This window comes from Chroicocephalus ridibundus, chromosome 6, assembly GCF_963924245.1.
Source record: "Chroicocephalus ridibundus chromosome 6, bChrRid1.1, whole genome shotgun sequence".
NCBI classification, from domain to species: domain Eukaryota; kingdom Metazoa; phylum Chordata; class Aves; order Charadriiformes; family Laridae; genus Chroicocephalus; species Chroicocephalus ridibundus.
This window is the reverse complement of record NC_086289.1, coordinates 15845321-15863873: the sequence shown is the minus strand read 5'-3', so window position 1 is coordinate 15863873 and position 18553 is coordinate 15845321. Positions and strand designations below refer to the sequence as shown.

The 18553-nt window shown below is 41.5% G+C and overlaps 1 protein-coding gene across 5 annotated transcripts in view; it reads left to right on the top strand.

Annotated features, from left to right (window-relative positions):
- The window catches only part of ARMH3 (armadillo like helical domain containing 3), a 129444-nt gene that overhangs the window by 54415 nt on the left and 56476 nt on the right, over nt 1-18553 (top strand). For 4 of the 5 annotated variants that reach the window (XR_010071483.1, XR_010071482.1, XR_010071481.1 and 1 more), the window contains exons 21-23: nt 2521-2603; nt 3128-3254; nt 5903-5978. Coding sequence is in view for 2 of the 5 variants with exons in the window: in XM_063337666.1 (XP_063193736.1) it covers nt 2521-2603; nt 3128-3254; nt 5903-5978 (286 nt within the window). In the remaining 3 variants the exon portion in view is untranslated. Of the gene's footprint in view, nt 1-2520; nt 2604-3127; nt 3255-5902; nt 5979-7258; nt 7448-7953; nt 8024-18553 lie in introns of those variants that run through there. The other variant, XM_063337667.1, reaches the window with a different exon arrangement.

Below are 18553 nucleotides of genomic sequence, written 5' to 3'. Positions count from 1 at the left end.
GAAAATTAAACATGAGCAAATTCATCAGAATGGCTGGAACAAGTGTAGGAGCTGTTGGGGTAGAACAACGTCGCAGTCTCATTCAAGTGTTGGCACCAAGTGGTGCAAGCGCTTCAGCGTGGTATCTGAGAAATAATGCAGTGGACAATTGTAGGATGCTTGTCCCTGTCAGGCGGTGAGTGCTTGTGCTCTACACTAACGATGGTTACACTCGTGTTTTTAAAAATAGTGTCTCCCCACCATGAGTGACTTTCATGTTCACTGTGTTTGGATCTTCAGTGGCTTCTTGTCGTGCTGTGTGGTCACCTGCTGGCAAAGGCTTTTCAGCAGCATTCTGGTGGGATAGTGAGAGGGGATGGGAGGAACAAGAGGGTTCACGCCACTCGTTATGGGAAATCCAGAGCTCTGCTGCGCTGCTTTCAGAAGCCCCAACTGCTAGTACTTGAGCAGCAGCGCCTGGTCATGAGATGTGGCTGCGTGGACTTGTGTAGCCGTGAAAGAGGTAAAACTGTGCGTATAACTATTAAATAGCGAGATGGCCAATAAGTTGCTGTGACAGAGATGCAGGGCAGCTGTCTTCAGTCCAGGGCACTGACTGTGGGAGACTCGACTTTTTTGCTGTGGAGGCTTGGTTACCTTGGCAACCTGTTTTTAGCTGGATCTTTGCTCCGGTGGAGAGCCCATCTGTACCTGCTACTTCTTTGTTTTGAAACGGCTGTTTTACAGAAAAATATCTGAGAGGAGTATTTCCAGAGCGGGATTATTGTGGAATCCAGGCTCTGCTTTTGGTCCCAGGCGTTTCGGTGTGATGACGAGGTGATGATGGGATGGGGAGTTCTGTGGCTGGATTGAAAAGATATTAATATATCTGCTTTGTGAGGTGGGTCATGGAAAGGGGAGATGCTACTGCTGATTGCTAAATCCTGGAATAGCTCTGAAAGATAAATCACTAGCACGTCTGCAGTTTGCAGAGAACTTTGTTCATTCTGTTTCAGCATCAAACACCAGCTGGTAGATTAAACTGAAGGGGCTTCTGTCTGCAGTGAGTAAATACCCACACTAGGGCTGTAGGCTTCCCTTTTGGGGGCATACATAAACTTTTGATACTCCTGGTGAACTTCTAGTTTTGGAAGGCAGTGGTTGCAGGACTGTATTCAGAATCTGACAATTTAGTTTAATTCCAGATTTTACCAGTCTCTTCACATATGTCTTTTTACTGTAGTTTTTTTGGTTTTACCTTTTGTGAATACTTTGTAATCCTGAAGGGGGGAGTGTGTGTGTGTGTGTATAAATTTTGCCCTTACCTCATTCCTGTTCCCTGTGCTTTATGTTCTCCTATTTCATAGCCTGTTACCTTTAGGCTGAGGTGAATGATCTATTCTGTACTTGCTATGGGGTTCTCCCAAACTGGAGTTGGTTTTCTCACGTGTTACTGGGTACTGTGTAACACTTGTGTAATGGTGGGGGTAAGAACAGATTAACAAATTCTAGTTGTACATATAAGAAATTGGAGTAATGCCTGGTGTTACTCTGTTAGATGCAGTTACTAATTAGTAGGTAATTTAGAATCTCTTTTTAAAAATTCTGTATAGCATTTCGGCTTGACTTTGCAGGTCATCTAATTCAGATGTTTTAAGTCTTGAATTCTGTTGACTGCAGAGAGTACATTAAGAATCTGTTCTAGCAGGCATCGGCTTTCGGTCCTGAGCAGCTACAATGCAGAAGAAAACAGCTGTCTTTTTTGAAACTTTCAAGTACTAAAAAAAATAATATAAAGAACTTCCCATTTTATTCATGTATATGGAATACAATTGTTTATTGTAAAGTCTGTTTGATTAAAGCTCTTTTAGCCAACCTTTTTGTTAATTCCCACTATCACTAACTGATTTGGGGTGGTTACAGCAGGAGCTTTTGTTGTTTTTCTTCAGACAGCTGTGAACCAGATCTGTAGTCTTTGCCGCACAGCCCTAGATAACTGACACAATAAAGTACTATATCCTTCCTTGTACCATTGCAGCAGCATTGACACAGAGCTACAGAAAAACCATGCCATGTTTTTTGTTATTTTTTTGTTCCTTTTTTTTAAAACGCGTGTATCAACAAGAGTGACAGTTTGGGGCTGGCTACACATACATCATGTTGGTGATGTATGAAGCAGAAACGAGACAGTGGGATTCTCCAACCTCAAGGCTCACTTCAGGATCTGCAGATAGAAGAATCTCCTGTGAACTGTCTAAGCTAACAAGAGACTTACCTTGAGTCTGAGCAGATTTGATTGGGAAGTCAGTGAAGGAGAATAAATGTGGGACAGTAAAATAGCTGTCACGTACCTGTCCAGCACAGTATTTTAGCCACAAAAAAACCACAAACCCACATGTAAATTGATATATTTGAAAGGTGAGCAGCTGGCATTTAGGTTAGTTTATACTAGATAATGAAAATGCATCTCTGTTTAAGTGACTTGTTGAGAATGGCCTTGCTTTTAATTTTATTTTAAAAATACATATTATTTTTTCCTAGCTTTGATCAACTTGTTGAAGTTCCTCATGTCTAATGAGACTGTGTTGCTGGCCAAGCACAACATCTTCACCCTTGCTCTTATGGTGAGTACAGACAAAGCAAATCTTCTTATTTTAAACAACTTGATTAATCTTAAATGAATCTTAGGGAAGAATGCAGGATTTCTGGCCTAGTAAGGAGATACCAGAAGGCGGCCACAAAGCTGAGGAATATCGTTGTGGTTGGTTTTGCTAGCTGTTTGGAAAGGGCAGTGCTTGGACTCACTTGTAGGGTCTGCTCATGGAAATAAACAAGTCTATGGGAGGGAAGGCTTAGTTTAATTTTCCAGATTTAGTAATGCTTTTCCTCGTTCTCTGGCCCTTTGTATAGAAAATAACCTGTTTTCCTGGCCCCAGATACAATAGTATTTAAGCTTCTTGTCTGTCTCTTCTGTGCTGTAAGGTGAATAATAGATAAAACGATGAAGTAATGTAATACTTCATAATAATAATAATGCAGCTGAGTGTTATTTCTTTGAGGGCTTTGGTCATAGTTCATATTGTTTCTGTTGCAGAGTAGATTTTGTGTAAATATTCCTGTTGTAACTTCTTTTCACTTCCTTGTATAGGTTGTGAACCTGTTCAACATGTTCATCACTTATGGAGACACCTTTCTCCCCACTCCCAGCAGCTATGATGAGCTGTATTATGAAATCATTCGGATGCACCAGAATTTTGACAACCTTTATTCTATGGGTGAGTACCTCTTGGCTCGTCAGGAATACTGCTCACTAGAAGTGAGGGTGGTGGTGGAGGGATGTTTGTGTCAGGTGTTTTACGTCCACCTGCTGCGGTGTTGGTGAGTGGAAGTGTTTTGTGTACTAGGACATGTTTGGTAAAGTAAGAATTGAGAGAGGGATAAACTTGTTACTTTTTTTTTAGTCAGAAAAAAATTAGGAACAGACCCACTGCTTCCCTAGCAGCCACTTACTGTGGTTGGAAATACAAATTTCGTGGCACAAGTAGGTATGTGGTATTTCGTGCATCTTCGTGTGGTTTGCATCTATCACATTTGACAGTTTCAAGTCAGAGAACAGGTAAGTGCTGCAAAACCAGCCAGCACAGAAGCACGCTCAGTGCAAAGAAGAATTTGGAAAAGAATTTGAGAAACTTATAACAAGAAGCGTGCTGTGCTAGACAAATCACATCTACTGCACTCATTGCCAAAACAAACCAAGAAGAGAGTCCTCGCAAACCTGCTTGCAATGACAAGCGAATCACTGGACTGAAGAATATGCCTACTGGCAAAACAGGGAGAAGCTGCCATTCTTCAAAGAGAGAGAGGCATGCTGGAATGCCACCAAGGGACACCCAGCAGGGAAAAGAGGACCAAAGGAGAGCAAGGGAACGCATGGAGGCATAATCAGCCAGTGTATACACAGGAGCCAAGGGCAGTTGCAGCAGCGCTGGTGTAGTACTTGGATGCTTGAAGCTGTGAAGAAAAGAATATAGCTGTGTTCTTTGTTTGCTTTGTTCTAGAACTTTTCTTCCCTTCACTCCCTGCTCCCTTCTCAGTGTGATCACCCAACGAACGACAGGAGTTAATATAAGCATATAAGGGGTGTTAAAGGGCAGTGGGAGAGAGACAGTTGACCACAGAACTCTGCTAACATGGGAGAGAACCATCCTCACCTAAATAAAAGTAGACAAATACTCCCTGCAATTGCAAGCAAAAATGAACTGCCCTTTTGTACAAACTTCCTACAGTTTCATCCATTGTATAAGGTATCATTTGGCCATTTTTGTGCCTTCTGAGCATGCAAGATTTTTTGCTAACCCGTTTCCTACTCTCAAGAATTACAGCTAGTAAGATGAGGTGCTTTTACTAGCCAGTAATTTTTCAAACCCGACCCCTGTGGAAGCTGAAGGAAAGTGGAATGGAAGAATAACGCACTCAAATACTTACTCGGCTGGGCTGCAATAGGCACTTCTGACCTGTTGAAACAATTCGTTTGTCACATGAATGTTTTCCATCCTGCTACACAGCAAACCCCTTTGAATTAATGTTGTAGATGCCTGAATGGAAACTCTCTCTGAATATATTACTTCAAATATTCAAATACAGTATCTGCTGTTTGACAATGTAATCTTACTCAAAGCTGGCATCTTCCTCGCCCCCTTCCCGCAGATGACATGTAATGGTAGCACAAGGAAGTGAGAAGGTAGCACTATTTCAAGTTGATGAAAGCCACAGTTTAGCCAGGTGTTCTGACAGCTTCCCTTGGCTTGTCAGCCCATCTCACTGGGTTCTGTCCCCTAGCCTTGGGACATTTGTTAGCACAGATGAGAAAGCTGCTTTATCTTTTAGTTTTCCTGTTAATGTGGCTGAAACTTTCTGCATTGGGAGGGGAGGTGGAATCTAGTTGCCTTGGTTTTTATTTATTTATTTTTCTTGTCCTGAATCTGAACTTTACCATATCTGCAGGACTGAAAGCTTCTCTCATGCAGTAATAGGCATGAGTATGTAGCCACTGTGCTTCATTTATAGCATCTGTATTTCTAGAGGATCCAAAATTCTGATGGCGTGCCGTTCCTTCAATTCTAAGTCGAAGGTGAACCTGTATATACAAATTCCCAGAGAATTCCCTTCTATTCAGGCAATATGGAAAATCGATCCAAAAACGTGCTACAGGATCTGTTATTATTTTCGTACTTAACCAAGAGATATGCAGGTAACTGCCACCATAGAAACACTACGGATTCTGACCCAAATAAATATTTTGGGTGCTCTAGGAGACAAGAATTTGATTTCCTAGAAGTTCTTCCTGTTGCAGAATGTTTTCTGATCTGCTCCCAAGTCTGTCAGAGACCATCTGTGCAACAGAACAACGCCCTCATTCTTACAGGGAGTGTTTTTCCCTAGGCTGGTGTGTAATCCCTTCCTGCAATTCCAGATAAAAGGGAAGGTAAAGAATCCATCACTGCTGGCTTGGGTTTAAATCACAGGATGTAGTCCAGCTCAGATGGAACCTTGCATAAATAGGAGCTGGAGGAGAATAGTGGAATAAAAGGTATCATGGATCTGGGATGCTGTCCTGTTTCTGTGGGAAATGAACTTTAATATGTTGTGATGAAAGCAGTTAGGAGGACCTAAACTTTTCTATCCCCTCTGTTTCCTGTTTCACAGTCATTATCTTGTTCTGCTCACTTCTTCCATGTTCCTTGCGTTTCTTAGATGGGCTTTGAAGGGAACTTCGGTCCTAGATCACAGACTATCTCAAAGATGACCTTTGTTTTGATGTGGTTCCCAGGCTGCCGTCTCACTAAAGCAGATTTTTTTTGACATTTTAGATTAGAAAACCTCCAGTTCTGTGCCAACACTGTTAACTGTCTTTTCCTTTCAGTTCTAAGGCTTTCTACCAATGCTGGTCAATGGAAAGAGCCTGCAAGCAAGGTGACCCATGCATTAGTCAATATTAGGTAAGGAGCAGAAGTTAATAACCACTTTAGAGATTCTTGTGTCCTGTGTGGCTGCATTCTTATCGTGATGCTTTCACATTTGTTGTATTGAATTTTGTTTTGAATTTGTTCTCTTTGTTGGTCTAAATTGCTGCTCTAAACAGGGCCCACTGGGATAAAAAGAGGATCACCAGGGTTTGATTGTCCTCTTTCTAATAATTCTCTCGGCTCTTCTGTAGACTGAGTGCTTTCAAAGCATGGCACAAGCTGTAATGAATTAATCCTCACAGCATTCTTGGGAGAAGTTATACAGTAGGGAACAATGCTGTGCTGGCAGAGCAATTGTGGACCTAATGGATTTCTGTTGCGTGATTCTATTGTAATTCTATGAAGCCATGAAGGGGACTATAAGCCAGCTGTAATAAGCAGATTCGAGGCCCCTTTTAACATTGCAAGATTTTTGTGTGTGTTTAAAACTGATTATTTAAGGGCGTTTCAGTATTCTCTTAAACCTCTTCCTCCTGTTCAAGGGCAGAAGTTATGTTCTACTTGCAAGGCTAAGGAATATCTGGGGGTGCTTTTGTGTTGTGTTCCTTCACGACAGCAATAATTTATTTTCCTGGCTTCTGAAGCAGCTAGTACTGACCAAGCTGGGTACTGGGCGAGAGGCTCATGGTTCGGATTGATTGGAAAAGGAAAGAATGTTGGGAGAGAGAATCTACTGTTTATCTCTGGCTTGTAAACAAACCATAAAAGATATGAGTATTTATACTGAAAAAATATCTGTCCATCATCTCTGCAGTCACCCCAGACACTTGGTATCTATGCAACACCAAGTAGCTCAGTACTGCTACATTACTATACTTGTCATTTTCCTCACTACAAAACAGATTGTAGGACAAACTCTCTGAGGGCATCTTTCAAGTCAATATACATCTTACGTGTCTATAAACCACCTTACAGGTTCCCTTAGTAAGTCTGTAAGCTTCATAACACCATGTATGGTTCCAGAAGATTTATTTTGCTACTATCCTTATTTTTATTTTTTGTAAACAGACATAAATGAGCGTTTGTGGGCAGATAATGCACTCGGAGTGAGGCGGCAGAACACATAACTGTTGGTAAATTAATGTCATTTAATGTGACACACAGTGTCTGCTCTGGGAATTCTCTGTGTACCCAGGGAGCGAAGTCTAAACTGGGAAGAGATAAAAAAAGCAATAGATTACGGAGGGTTTGTGCTCATCTATGGCTTGTGCAACCAAGATTTTGCATTGGCCTGTTTCCTGTTGGCTTAACAGCTGCTTTTGTAAAGATCAGCATGGAACTGAGACAAGATACAACCAAAAAACTGGCACCGTGATACCCCTCCCTGGACAGCCCGTATCAGACATGTTCCGTGCATGGTGCTGTCTGGAACCAGTGAAACCTCTGACATGTTTCTCTTCTAGACTTTCAGAAGCTTTCCCCTGCTCCACCCAACTGCGCACGTATGTTGAAATTTCATGTGGTCTTTCACTAGCTTCTACGCTAACTAGCTTCTAAGTTTTCATGAATGGCTTTCATGGCTTTTCACTCAGTGAAATTAGACAAGGTCTAAATTAGAGATGATTCAGGGCCTGGAGAGGGATTAGACTTCAGAGAACTTGGACTGTTTGATTTAGCCCACTTCCTCTTAATAAAAAAAAAAAAAAGGCAATGAGGGGGTGGGTATTTCACTAACTTGTTTACTTGCTTGTCATGGTAAAAATGTTACATTTGAAAGGTTCTTTAACTGTATAGATTTCAGGGCAGCCAGTTGTTGGATGCTGGAGAAATCCAAAGGTACTGTGCTTTTTTGAAGGTGATTGAAACATCACAGTCAAAGTGGTGGCTAAGACTAGATGCCTTTTTTTGAGAGAACATGCTTTAGAAAGTTTCAAAAGACTCATCTCAGTACAGGGAAAATGGATGAAGTGAAACGTGTAATAATTTAATACTCCTTTTTGGCCTAAAGACTGAATTTAGGTGTTCGAAAGTTACAGCTTGTGCACAGAAGGACGAGAGGATAATTCTTCGAGGAACACCTCGAGCCTTCCAAGGTCCAAAGCTTTCTGCAGGCTGTTGGGAAAGACCATTCTGTCCGGGTCTGTTGGCTCTCTCACTTCTGCAGCAAGGTCTGTAGGAAGACCCTTAGTACTAGAGCCACGTTTTCTTCTGGTGTTGGACCGGGAGCGTAAACTGGAGCCTTGTGTACAGACGCTTGAGCCTGTGTGTTGCCGAGTCGCGGAGGTGCTGCAAGCGCACATCACCAAAGAGAAACAGGGAGAGGGGCTGCTTGAGGAAAATAAACCTTCTAGGGCTGTCAGGCTGATGGCTTTATTAGAGAAACACGGTATGTTAATGAGTGACGGTATTTTCATAAGATGTAATTATCTTATGCATTGATAAGGACATGCTGGTTTGAACCTGTTTTAGCTCCCGATTGTCTGGATTGCCTGTTTGTTTATGCCGCTTTGGTGTCCCCTTAGAGTGGTCTTAGTGTACTGTTTCTTAATTGGATGCCTTTGCCACAAAGGGAATGAGTTTAGAGAAATCCACCTCACATGGGATTTTTCCCTCAGTTTGTTCCCTCGCTCTGGAAAGCTTTTATGAGCAATGATTACCTGCTTTTTGCTGTAACAGTGCAGTGTAAAGCCACGCTTTGGTTTGTATCTTCATCTCATTACAACAGCTGTTTAAAAATAAATAAATAAAAATTGTCATTTCCTTATCCTGAGACTTCTGGAGGGAAAGACTACGAGTGTAAAAACATCCGTGTGTGTGCATGCATGTGGTGGCCTTTAGCAGGCGTCTTAAAACCTAGCGTGCCATCTTCTGTGTATTTCTGCCAGGAGAGGAGTGGTGAGTTGTTGACAACTTCTCAAGGCTGCAACGCATTTCTGTTACAGGAGTAACTGTTGGGGAGACACATCAGTCCTGCTTGTACCCCACAGTCCCGGATTGGCGAGGTCAGCTGATTAATCACTTTAATACAGAGTCAGGATGAGTAATACCTAGAGAATCTTTGACATGTTCTTGTTTAAACAGCCGCAGAGAGAGATCCCATTTTGTGCATCCTATTATGGTATTAACTACTTTCTGGTCGGACCCTGTTCTCCACTAGGCAGTTGGACTGGGTTTTGTTGTTGCTGATTATCTGATTTTTCTAGTCTTTACTCCAGTGAAAAGAGCAGTCACAAATGTTCCTTTTGAGTACTGAGAGCCGTGGAGGCTATTCCTACCTCCTCTCCATAGCTCTCCTTTTTACAGACAAGTCACAATTTCTGTCCAACCTAAAGAAAATGAAAATTTGAAGAAGACAGAATAATAATAGCCTTATCTGGTTGAAATCTTACATACCATACTGGAATGAGTGATCCCTATTACTGTGCTATCCCATAATAGTGATTGTAACTTCCATCTGTGTATTTGTCTCTGTGGTTTACATAAATAATTGAGACATGATGGACTGCAAGATATAGTGGCAGGTGCTGATGGGGGTGAAATCAGAAGCTGCAGCAGTTGGTGGTTTGAAAACTCACCTTCTCACCTATGAGGAAATAAGCACATTTTGAGACAAGTAATTTTTTTATAACCTAATGAGCCTCTTTAAGATAACATTGTGCAGGTTTGCATTTAATGAGAACTTTATTAACGCAGGGTTCAAAGGGGCATCTTCTGATTGCTTACTCGGTGAGGAAGGTGGCAGCTAAATCCCTGTATTCTTTTAATAGACTTTTTCCTCATCAGTTTTTTTTCAAGGTGAATAAATAGATTAACTCAATGATTAATAGACGGAATTTCCCCATTGTCTGAAATTCCGTTCCATCATCATTTTTAAAGTAATTTTATTTTTCTCACTGAAACACTTTTAATAAGCAGAGAGTAAGTTTGCAGTATGCTGCTAGGTGATAGGATTTTTTTTTTTTCTCAAAGGTGTTTTTTGTGCTGTTGTAGCATACGCTGCAATCCTCGCTTGGGTGCTTTCATTCACTCTTCCATCTTGCAGCTACTTTTGTTCCACATGAGCCACCCTGTGTGATATTTGTTCTTTGTACAGGAGGTGCTGCTTCTCCCCAGGCTGCTTTTGGGGTTGTAAAGGAGAGATGGGGGATTTGGGAGGAGCACTTAAAGCGTCGCATGGATGTATATAAAACGGTTATGCTTGCTGCCAGTCTGGGCAGGAGTACTCTGAAGGAACATTCACAATTTTACTTGATTGAAAGAAGGCCAAATTGGGCTGTAATTGTTTGTCCTAGGATACCTGGCATCCCTGCTCTGAAGCTATAGCTCGTGTTAAATTACCAGAGCTCCATGGAGCTGCACTTATTGAAAACCTTGACAGAGGAGGAGACTCCATTCAAATATTTGTTGGAAAGTGAGCGGCTGCAAGCAGTCCACGTAGTACCTTCAGCATTGTTCTGCTTTACAGCAAGGAATTTAGCATCTGTTCATGGGGAGAGAAGAACTAAATGCTGCTGACGTAGTCGTGTTGCAATGGATGGCTGTAGCATTTATGTGGGATACATAAAAGAGGACCTGCTGATAGATAAGAGCTTCTGTGTAGAGTGGAGGCCTATGGATTACAGCCAGCTGAGGCAGTGTAAAAATGATATGGTTTTATATTTTTTTTTATATATATATATATACACACACACACACTCTTCCCTCTTTCCCTCTCCTTCTCTGTACAGACTTATATGGACACACACACATTTCTTGCCAATGAGTAAGGGAATGAAAAAGGGAGGGCAAGCTTAAAGCCTGTTTATGAAAATAAATGGTCAAGAAAATCTATGTGCATATATATATATATATATATAAAAAATGGATATCTATGTGTATACTGTATGTATATGTGCATATATGAATGTGTGTATCCATATATGTATATATGGATATCTGTGTATATATAAATACATATGCACACACATGCATATATGAACAAATATATATTTATATAAAAATCACAGACACAAACATCTTGCCTGTGACAATAGGCTAATCTAAAGCCATAATTTCCAAGCTGAAAAAAACCAAGCCACTTGCTTGCTTCCAACTTCTCCGAGATGAACCACGAGCGTTGGCTAAGGCTGCTCAGGTGTGACCCTCTCAGCACGTACGTGCGTACGTAACGCCTGGGACAGATGGACCGTGCGGAACTGCTCGGCTCGGGGCGGCCAGCGCTGAGCAGCAGAGGGTGCTCAGGGACGCAGGTTAGCCCAGCATGATCTGGAGTGTGTCGTTCCCTATCGATTCTGAAACCTGCTTGTGAGGGCTACCACTGCTGGAATAACAACTCCATCACATTGTTCACTGAGGTGTGTTTAATGGTAATGACCTCTGACATGCTGTCACTACTAATCACTCTGAGCTCAGATCACAGGTTAATACAAGACAGTCAACTTTTTTTTTTTTTAAAGAAAAGCTACAAAACCCAAAGAGAAACTCATAAATCTATTTTAGTGGTACTTCCTAATGTAATTTTGCCAACATTAAGGATCAAGTTGTTACTAATACTGCTGTAAGAAAACTCTCAAGCTTTATGCATGTAAACTATTGAATAATTAGTTCATCACATTTTTCAAGTAGTAGCCTGAAAAAATTATGATGCTGAAAAACTGAAAGTAAATGGATTCTGGATGACGATTCTGGCTTGGTTCTAGGTCTTTTCTAGTGACCTGTAATCACTTCACTCCTCTTTGAAGGAGTAAAGTTAGTAAGCCCTTATTGTCATTTCATGTGTTTCTTGTGTACTTTTCTTGTTATGTAGGAACTCTGGCACAGCAGAACAGTTCTGAAATACCACAGTGGGTATAGCGGAGCTTGGTTACTCAGAGTTCACCTGCTACCGCTGCTTGTTTTTCACTTGACCTTACAGTATTCTGGTACAGAAAGTTTATTTACTAGGAGCAACAGATTTTGACATGAACAGATTCTGGCATTAGCTGGCACCTGAACAGAGGAAGCATGTGGATTGAAAGGGAAAGACCTCACTCCCAGGCCATTGTGACCAGCAATGTAACAACAGAAGAATAAAAAATAAAGAAAGAAGCACTCCTATCTCAGGGTGCCTTGTTTCATCTTTTCTCTACCCATGCTTCCAGTATTTTCATTAACGTTTAGGGGTTTTCTGTAGTCACGTAACTAGTGTTTCATTTCTTTCGCATTATCTGATTTCTTCTTGAGACAGCGGTGTTAGTTTTCAGTTATTGCTCTTTATTTACTAGCTGATTCATCTTGGTGTGCTTCTCTGACAGAGCCGTAGCCAATTTCATTCTGCTATAATTTTCCTTCATTGTTTCTCATTCATGCAGCGGCTTAATTAAATGCTGTCTCTGCCACTGGCCGAAATCCAGAGAGCAAATCTGTTAGTTGAGTGGTGTTGCATGGACCAGTTTCACGAGCACAGCAGCGTGGTTCAGCAAGTCAGGTGCATCCCAGGTCACCTTCCTTCTTTCTGCCAGTAACTTCCATTTCAGTCACCGCTGTCTGGGAAGGGACTCTGACAATGTCAAGCCTGTTTTCTCTTTAACGAACTCTTTCTTTTTTTTTTTCTTTTTTTTTTTTTTTGCAGTAGGTTTTTGGGAGGATTAATTTCTTTGCGTGGTGACTTAAGGTTTCTAGAGGTGATGCTGATTTTGAGCATAGCTGTTTGTATGGCAAAGAAATGCCTCTGTCTGAGATGCCATAGCCACGGCTTGCTTTCTTCGATGCACTTGAAAGCCATGCTGCAGGGCTCACTTTCTCTAATTTTATCCTCATAGTAAGCAATGCTTTTTGGATTAGGGTGGGGATTAACCTGAAGTGATTTATTCCCAGGATGGCAGCCTCACTTAACTGACTTTCTTAGCTTCTTTCCAATGTCTGCAGTTGTATTGGCCCCTTTCATCTCCTTTCCTTCTATCACAAAGTCAACAGGTTGGCCTTTTAAAGAGGGGACTTGTGAAAGGATCCACTTCTGTATTTCAGCTGCTCTGTAAGGATTGCTGTAGAGGTGAGGCCTCTCTTCAAGGGAGGATTGTTTGGGCAGAAAGGAAACTCTTCTGCCGCACAGCCGCTGTTTGACAGTCTCTTCCTCAATTCAGCAAGTGTCTTAGTTCATGTGATTTTCCTAAGGTGAACATCTCACTGCAGAATTTACCCACTTGTGAACCTCCGTCTTCCTGGCCACTTTGTGGGAAATGTTTCTTCCTTGAGATCCAAACCTTTTGGAAAGTTAGCCGTGGTCTGTAGGCTACTTAGCAAAGTTTGCTGAGAAATGTTATCTCCATTACGGAGGTGTTGCAACCCAGATTTCATTTACTCTGTATGAAATGCAACTGCCCTGTGAATAAGGGAATTCCTGTCTGCGGATCTCACTGGATTCATGGGTGCAGGTTGTGGGTTTACAAGATGGAGGTAGCTCAGCTGCTAGCAATTTTTTCTTGAGAGCAGTGTATTCAACTTTGGAAATATAATGTTTGGCACATAGTTTGAGCTTTGGTATTAGTGAATTCAGAGTCAGGAGCTTTGAGAGAACAGTCAGTAGGGGAGAAAAGTGAAAGAGACTTCTCAGTGTGATCGTGGTCTTCTGTTTGATTTATGTGAGTGACTTTGCACTGCCTGCTCTGAAGAAGCGTGGCACCAGGCAAGACATTCTTGTTTTGCTTGCCAAATACCTTTCTCTGTAGAAACGTAAAAATAGTGGAGAATACATGTTAGCATTGGGAGTGGTTTTGGTTTATTTCATGAGTGGATATAATATTTTTTGGTCAGAAGTTATTTTCCTGACTTGTTTGCAGATATTTTGGTCTCGAATCCTGTTGCTGGGCACAGGCAAGTTACGTATGAGCTCAGTAATTCATTAAAGCATGTGCTGCAAAGCTAGGATGCAGTCTTGTAAACATCTCGGGGGTTTTGTTGCCGCACAAAATCCAAAAAGGTCTGCTGGTTTCACGCTTTGAATGGCTGTATTGTTTCATCCTGTTTACGAGAACAATCTTAATTATTTCTCTGGTACTGTGGCTGGCCTGAGTTCAATTCCTAATTGATAGATTTCAACCTTACAGTCAACATCTTTGTTGGTAGCTCTGATGCAGCCAGGAAGCAAACATGAATAGCCTCTGCAACCAGATTCTCTTGGCCCCAAGAACTGGCCCTACTGGAACATGACTGAAGCACAGTTTGAACCAGCTGTTTGTAGCTTGTCGAAACATTGCCCATGCTGTTCTTATTCTTCGGGTAAATATAAGGGACTCTGAACTCCACTGGTCTCAAATCTAGCTTTCAAGATTTGCTTTAACAGAGAGAGAACATTAAGTGGCTTTCTTCATAACCCAAACAATGTAAAAATCATTGTGAGCTTAAATAACACCTTTATCCCTTGAAAAATGATGTAGTGTAATGCTGTTTTGCTCTTTCTGTTTAAAAGAAATCTGTTGCTCACAGCAGCAGTCTGAATTATTATTCCCTCTGAAAGTCTCGGCTGTGGGATGTGTACTTACAAAGGAAAAAAAAAAGCTTTTCAAAATCCAGTAACATGTTTTTCTTATTAACTTATACTAGTGGGGGGCCTAAAATTTGGTTTTGCTCTAGAAATGTAAATGCCCTATTCTCTTAATTCTTCCTTTAGGACTAAATTGACAAAGTACCTGCTCATTAAGTACATCTGCTCATTAAGGTAATGAAGTACCTACCTTATCTTGAAGTGAAAGCAAGGATAATACATTGTTAGCATGACTGCAGAGCTGCGGTCTGTTTGAAGATTGCACCAGAATCTGGAGCTCGGTTCCCAGGGAACTGTGAGAGGAGGGCACCTTGTTTCCAAGACTTTGAAAGCTAGGATGCGTGTTTCTTTTAATGAACAGAGTTAAGGTGCTTGGGTTTTAGGAGCTCTTCCCACTGAAGGCAGAGAAGTTTGTATCACCCTACCAGCACAGGGGCTAGCTTCACAACCGTCAGTAAATACGGGTTGGTATAGCCAAAGACTAAGGTGAAAGTAAAATGCTGCCTGGAGAAAAAAAGGGGAGCTTGAGTGACTTGTGATTTTTATTTTTTTTCTTCCAAAATGTGAAAATATTTTGGGCTATAATATCTGTGTGTCCAGTTAGAGACCATAAGATGCATCAGAGGTTCAGGTGGTCTGAATTCAGTTGGCTCTTTAGGAATCCCAGAACGCAACGTTTTGTTATTACCTTTTTTAGTTTTTAAAATTTTTTCTAACTCTCATAGCTAGAAGAATAATTCAGAAAATGGTGGTATAATGCTTCTGAGGTAGCAATTCCTCGCATAGCTTTGAGGTCAGATTTCTGTTGCCTGTCTCAGGGGATGCTAACCGTAAAGGTTCAGCAGTCAGAAATGCCCGTGTACGTGGCTGCTTCTCAGCAATCAAAGCCAACTGGATTAAGGTAACAGTGATCCCATGAAGAATTCATCTCTGACGGGTATCGGATTTGGATATCTCGTGCTGATAAGGGCTTAGTTGAAGGATGTTAACTCTGGCAAAACTGCCCCTTTGTGCTTCTTCAGCCTGTGCTGCTGCCATTGCCTGGAGCAGCTATAAATTGTCAGTGTTGTCGAGCAGGAGGACTCCCCTGCCATCCATTCCTTTGTCCCTTCTGTGGGGAGCAGCCCGCGTTGTGCAGCTCCATGTAAAGGAGGACACTGGGGACCTGACCCAGGATAAAACTATCTAGGCAGGAAAAATAGAACAAAACAGTGTGTTTTAGCCCGGGCCGGTTCTCGAGCCTGGTTGATTGTGTACAGATTTGTGAGTGGTTGTGTCAGCCCTGTCGAAGGTGTGCGTACACCTTAGGGACAACAGGATGGTCTCTCTTAGCAGCGTTGACCTGTTACACCAGTTTCAGGTTAATATGCTGCCAAGTGTTTAAGTTTATATCCACTGTCATCGGTTCCCTGATGTGACTCTTTGCAGGGCTCTGAGCACATGTTTTCTTGTTTGTGCTGGCATGGTGCAGGGTGGTTTTTGCAAACTGTTCTTGCTGTTAAGACAAATAGCAACGTAACCATTGCCTAAAGCTTCAGTTTGGGTCCTGGTCTTGAGGCAATGCTGCCGTGAACCCAAAAAGTGAGAACTTGGGTGCTTCTTGGAAGGGAGTCTTGAGTAGGAGATCGCTGACGCATTGAAGGCATCTCGCTGCAGTGGGCTCCTGTGCGATAGCAGATAAAAACGTGGTTTCAAATGTGTCTTATTTTGAGGATGGCCGAAAGTGGAATGACCTTAAAAGCTTCCTGGCAATCTTTTTGCCTGACTTTGCTAGGAGACTTTGAAAGCCCAAAAGCTTTTTTGATGTTGCTGCTTTAGTGATTAATTAGGTCATCACTTTGTGTATTAATTACAGTGACATTTTTCTTCTCGTTAGTTGGAATTATGGAAAGTTTTTGAGTCTGTGTGGGATGGGAAGTAATGCAACCTTTGTGGCCAAGGGAAAGATGATTTCAGACTCTACAACACTGGTGTTCAATGATGGCTTTGGGTACTGTGGAAAAATGCTTCTGTCCACTATAGAAAATGTAGCTGGTAAGTGCTTTGAGGGCAGGATAAATGCCTTTTATTCTAAGCAAACTCGTGATATTGCCCACACTTTGGATGAGGAATTTTAAACCGGATCCTTCTTCCAGAAGGTTGTATGTTGTGTTAATTAATGTAAAGCTCTTGCTGCTGACAGAGGGGCATGAATGTGATATACTTTATAAAATGTCCTGCATGGGGTAGCTGAAGAGGCTTAACAGGGAGCCTCTTAAGCAGAGCACTGTACATGAGCAAAGGCCAATTGCTTTTACTTATACTTCTTAAATAATTATTTCATGTCCTCCTTATAATTTTGCAACACTCCTTGCTTTGGAATCCGAGCTTGACATTAACTTTTTATGGACATTTGAGATGAACTCATCTGAGGCAGACATTCCCTTCTAAACTCAGAAAGCAATAGGTCTGCCATATGTTGTTCTTGATTCCTTTGTTCATTAGCATTCAGAAGCTGTGGTTGCTTTGAGCGTAGCCCATGTGTGATAACTGGAGCCTTGCTGCAGGGGCAGGCTGTGCAATTCTCACTGGGTAGCAGCTATTTTTTCCTTCTTTGGTGACTTCCCCTCTCAGCATAAACTTCTGTCAGAAATGAAGAAGCCACAACACAAGACTGCTCCCAGATCTTACGTTTGGCTGGGAAATAAAATAAGTCAGATTGCAGTAAGGGAGGTTCTTCCCAAATTTTTTTCAACATGAGTGATCCAATACTGGAACAGATTGCTCAGGGAGGTTGTGCTCAGGGTTGAATAACTCCATCCCTGAAGTTATTCAAATCTTGCCTGGACAAAGCTGTGAGCAAAGTGGCCTAACTGGCCCTGTGCTGAGTAGAAAGTTGGACCACAACCTCCAAAGGTCCTTTCCAACTTAACCCATTTGTTTTTAGAGAGCAGTCTCTTCAGTGCATGGTCAAATGGTAAAAGAAGCAAAAAACCTTGTTTTTTGTGAGTGCACTGTGCTTTATGTTAACTCTGGGTCCAACAGGTAAAGATGCTGAGTAGAGCACTTACTATCAGTGAGAGCGTGTGGTGCTTGGCATCTATTTTCTTTCTCTGAAAGATCAGTAAAGGGTAAAAACTTAAAGGACTCCCAGTATGTGTTGCTGCAGATGCCCGGTATTGTCTGCTGTCTGTGAACTTATCAGTAAATTGGATCCTGCTGCTGAGATCCAACTATGCAACTCAGTCATTTGTGAGAAGAAACTGCTCTCAGTGTGATTAATGCTGTGGTTGATGATGGGGACAGAAAGCGCTTCTTTGAATAATGCCTATAATGGTATATTCCCCCGTGTGTATGTTTAAAGGAAGAGTCTATGGTTATATGAAATTGAGGGCATTTAAGAGGCAGTTAATGACAAGTGAAAATGATAGCTAGGGTAGATTAATTGTTAAATGAATTGTGCCTGCACTTGCTGTCTCTTTAATGTGGTATCGGTCTAATTGTAAGTATGATGTTATATTGCAGGAAGACATCAGGAAACAATACTGCGCACTTAGGTTCAGGTCAGAGGAGTTTAAAGGCTTAGCCATCAGGAGATTATCTCAAGTGTAGCCATCTTTTTGCTGAGGTTTTTTTTTTCCCTCCGGAGTACCAAAATCTGTACTTTGATTGATTTTGCTTTTATAAGTTTTCCACCGTGCTTTTTTTGACAGCGCAGCAAAGCAGTATTTACTCATTGTAAGTTTAATATGAGTTTTGTTTTAAGTCATTTTGGAATGAGACAATAGCCAGTGAACTTAGTCTGGAACACAGCTCATGGATTTTTATTTTTTTTTTAATTTCTTTTTTCATTGCACTTTATCTCCAGGACTATTTATTTAATTTTGATTTGGCATGGGGCTAATTTACATTCATGTCTTCAACCTGAGTGGAGCATAAGGGAAATTATCAGGATGGAAGAGGACTGAAAGCGGCCAGGCATAGATCTCATCCTGTCATTAATCTGAAGAAATCTGTCTTTTGAATTGATTCTGAGTGACAGTGGGGCAGGAAGGCACTGGCAGAAGCTGTATTTCTCTAGCAAGCTTTTTTTCCACGCATAGTCCAT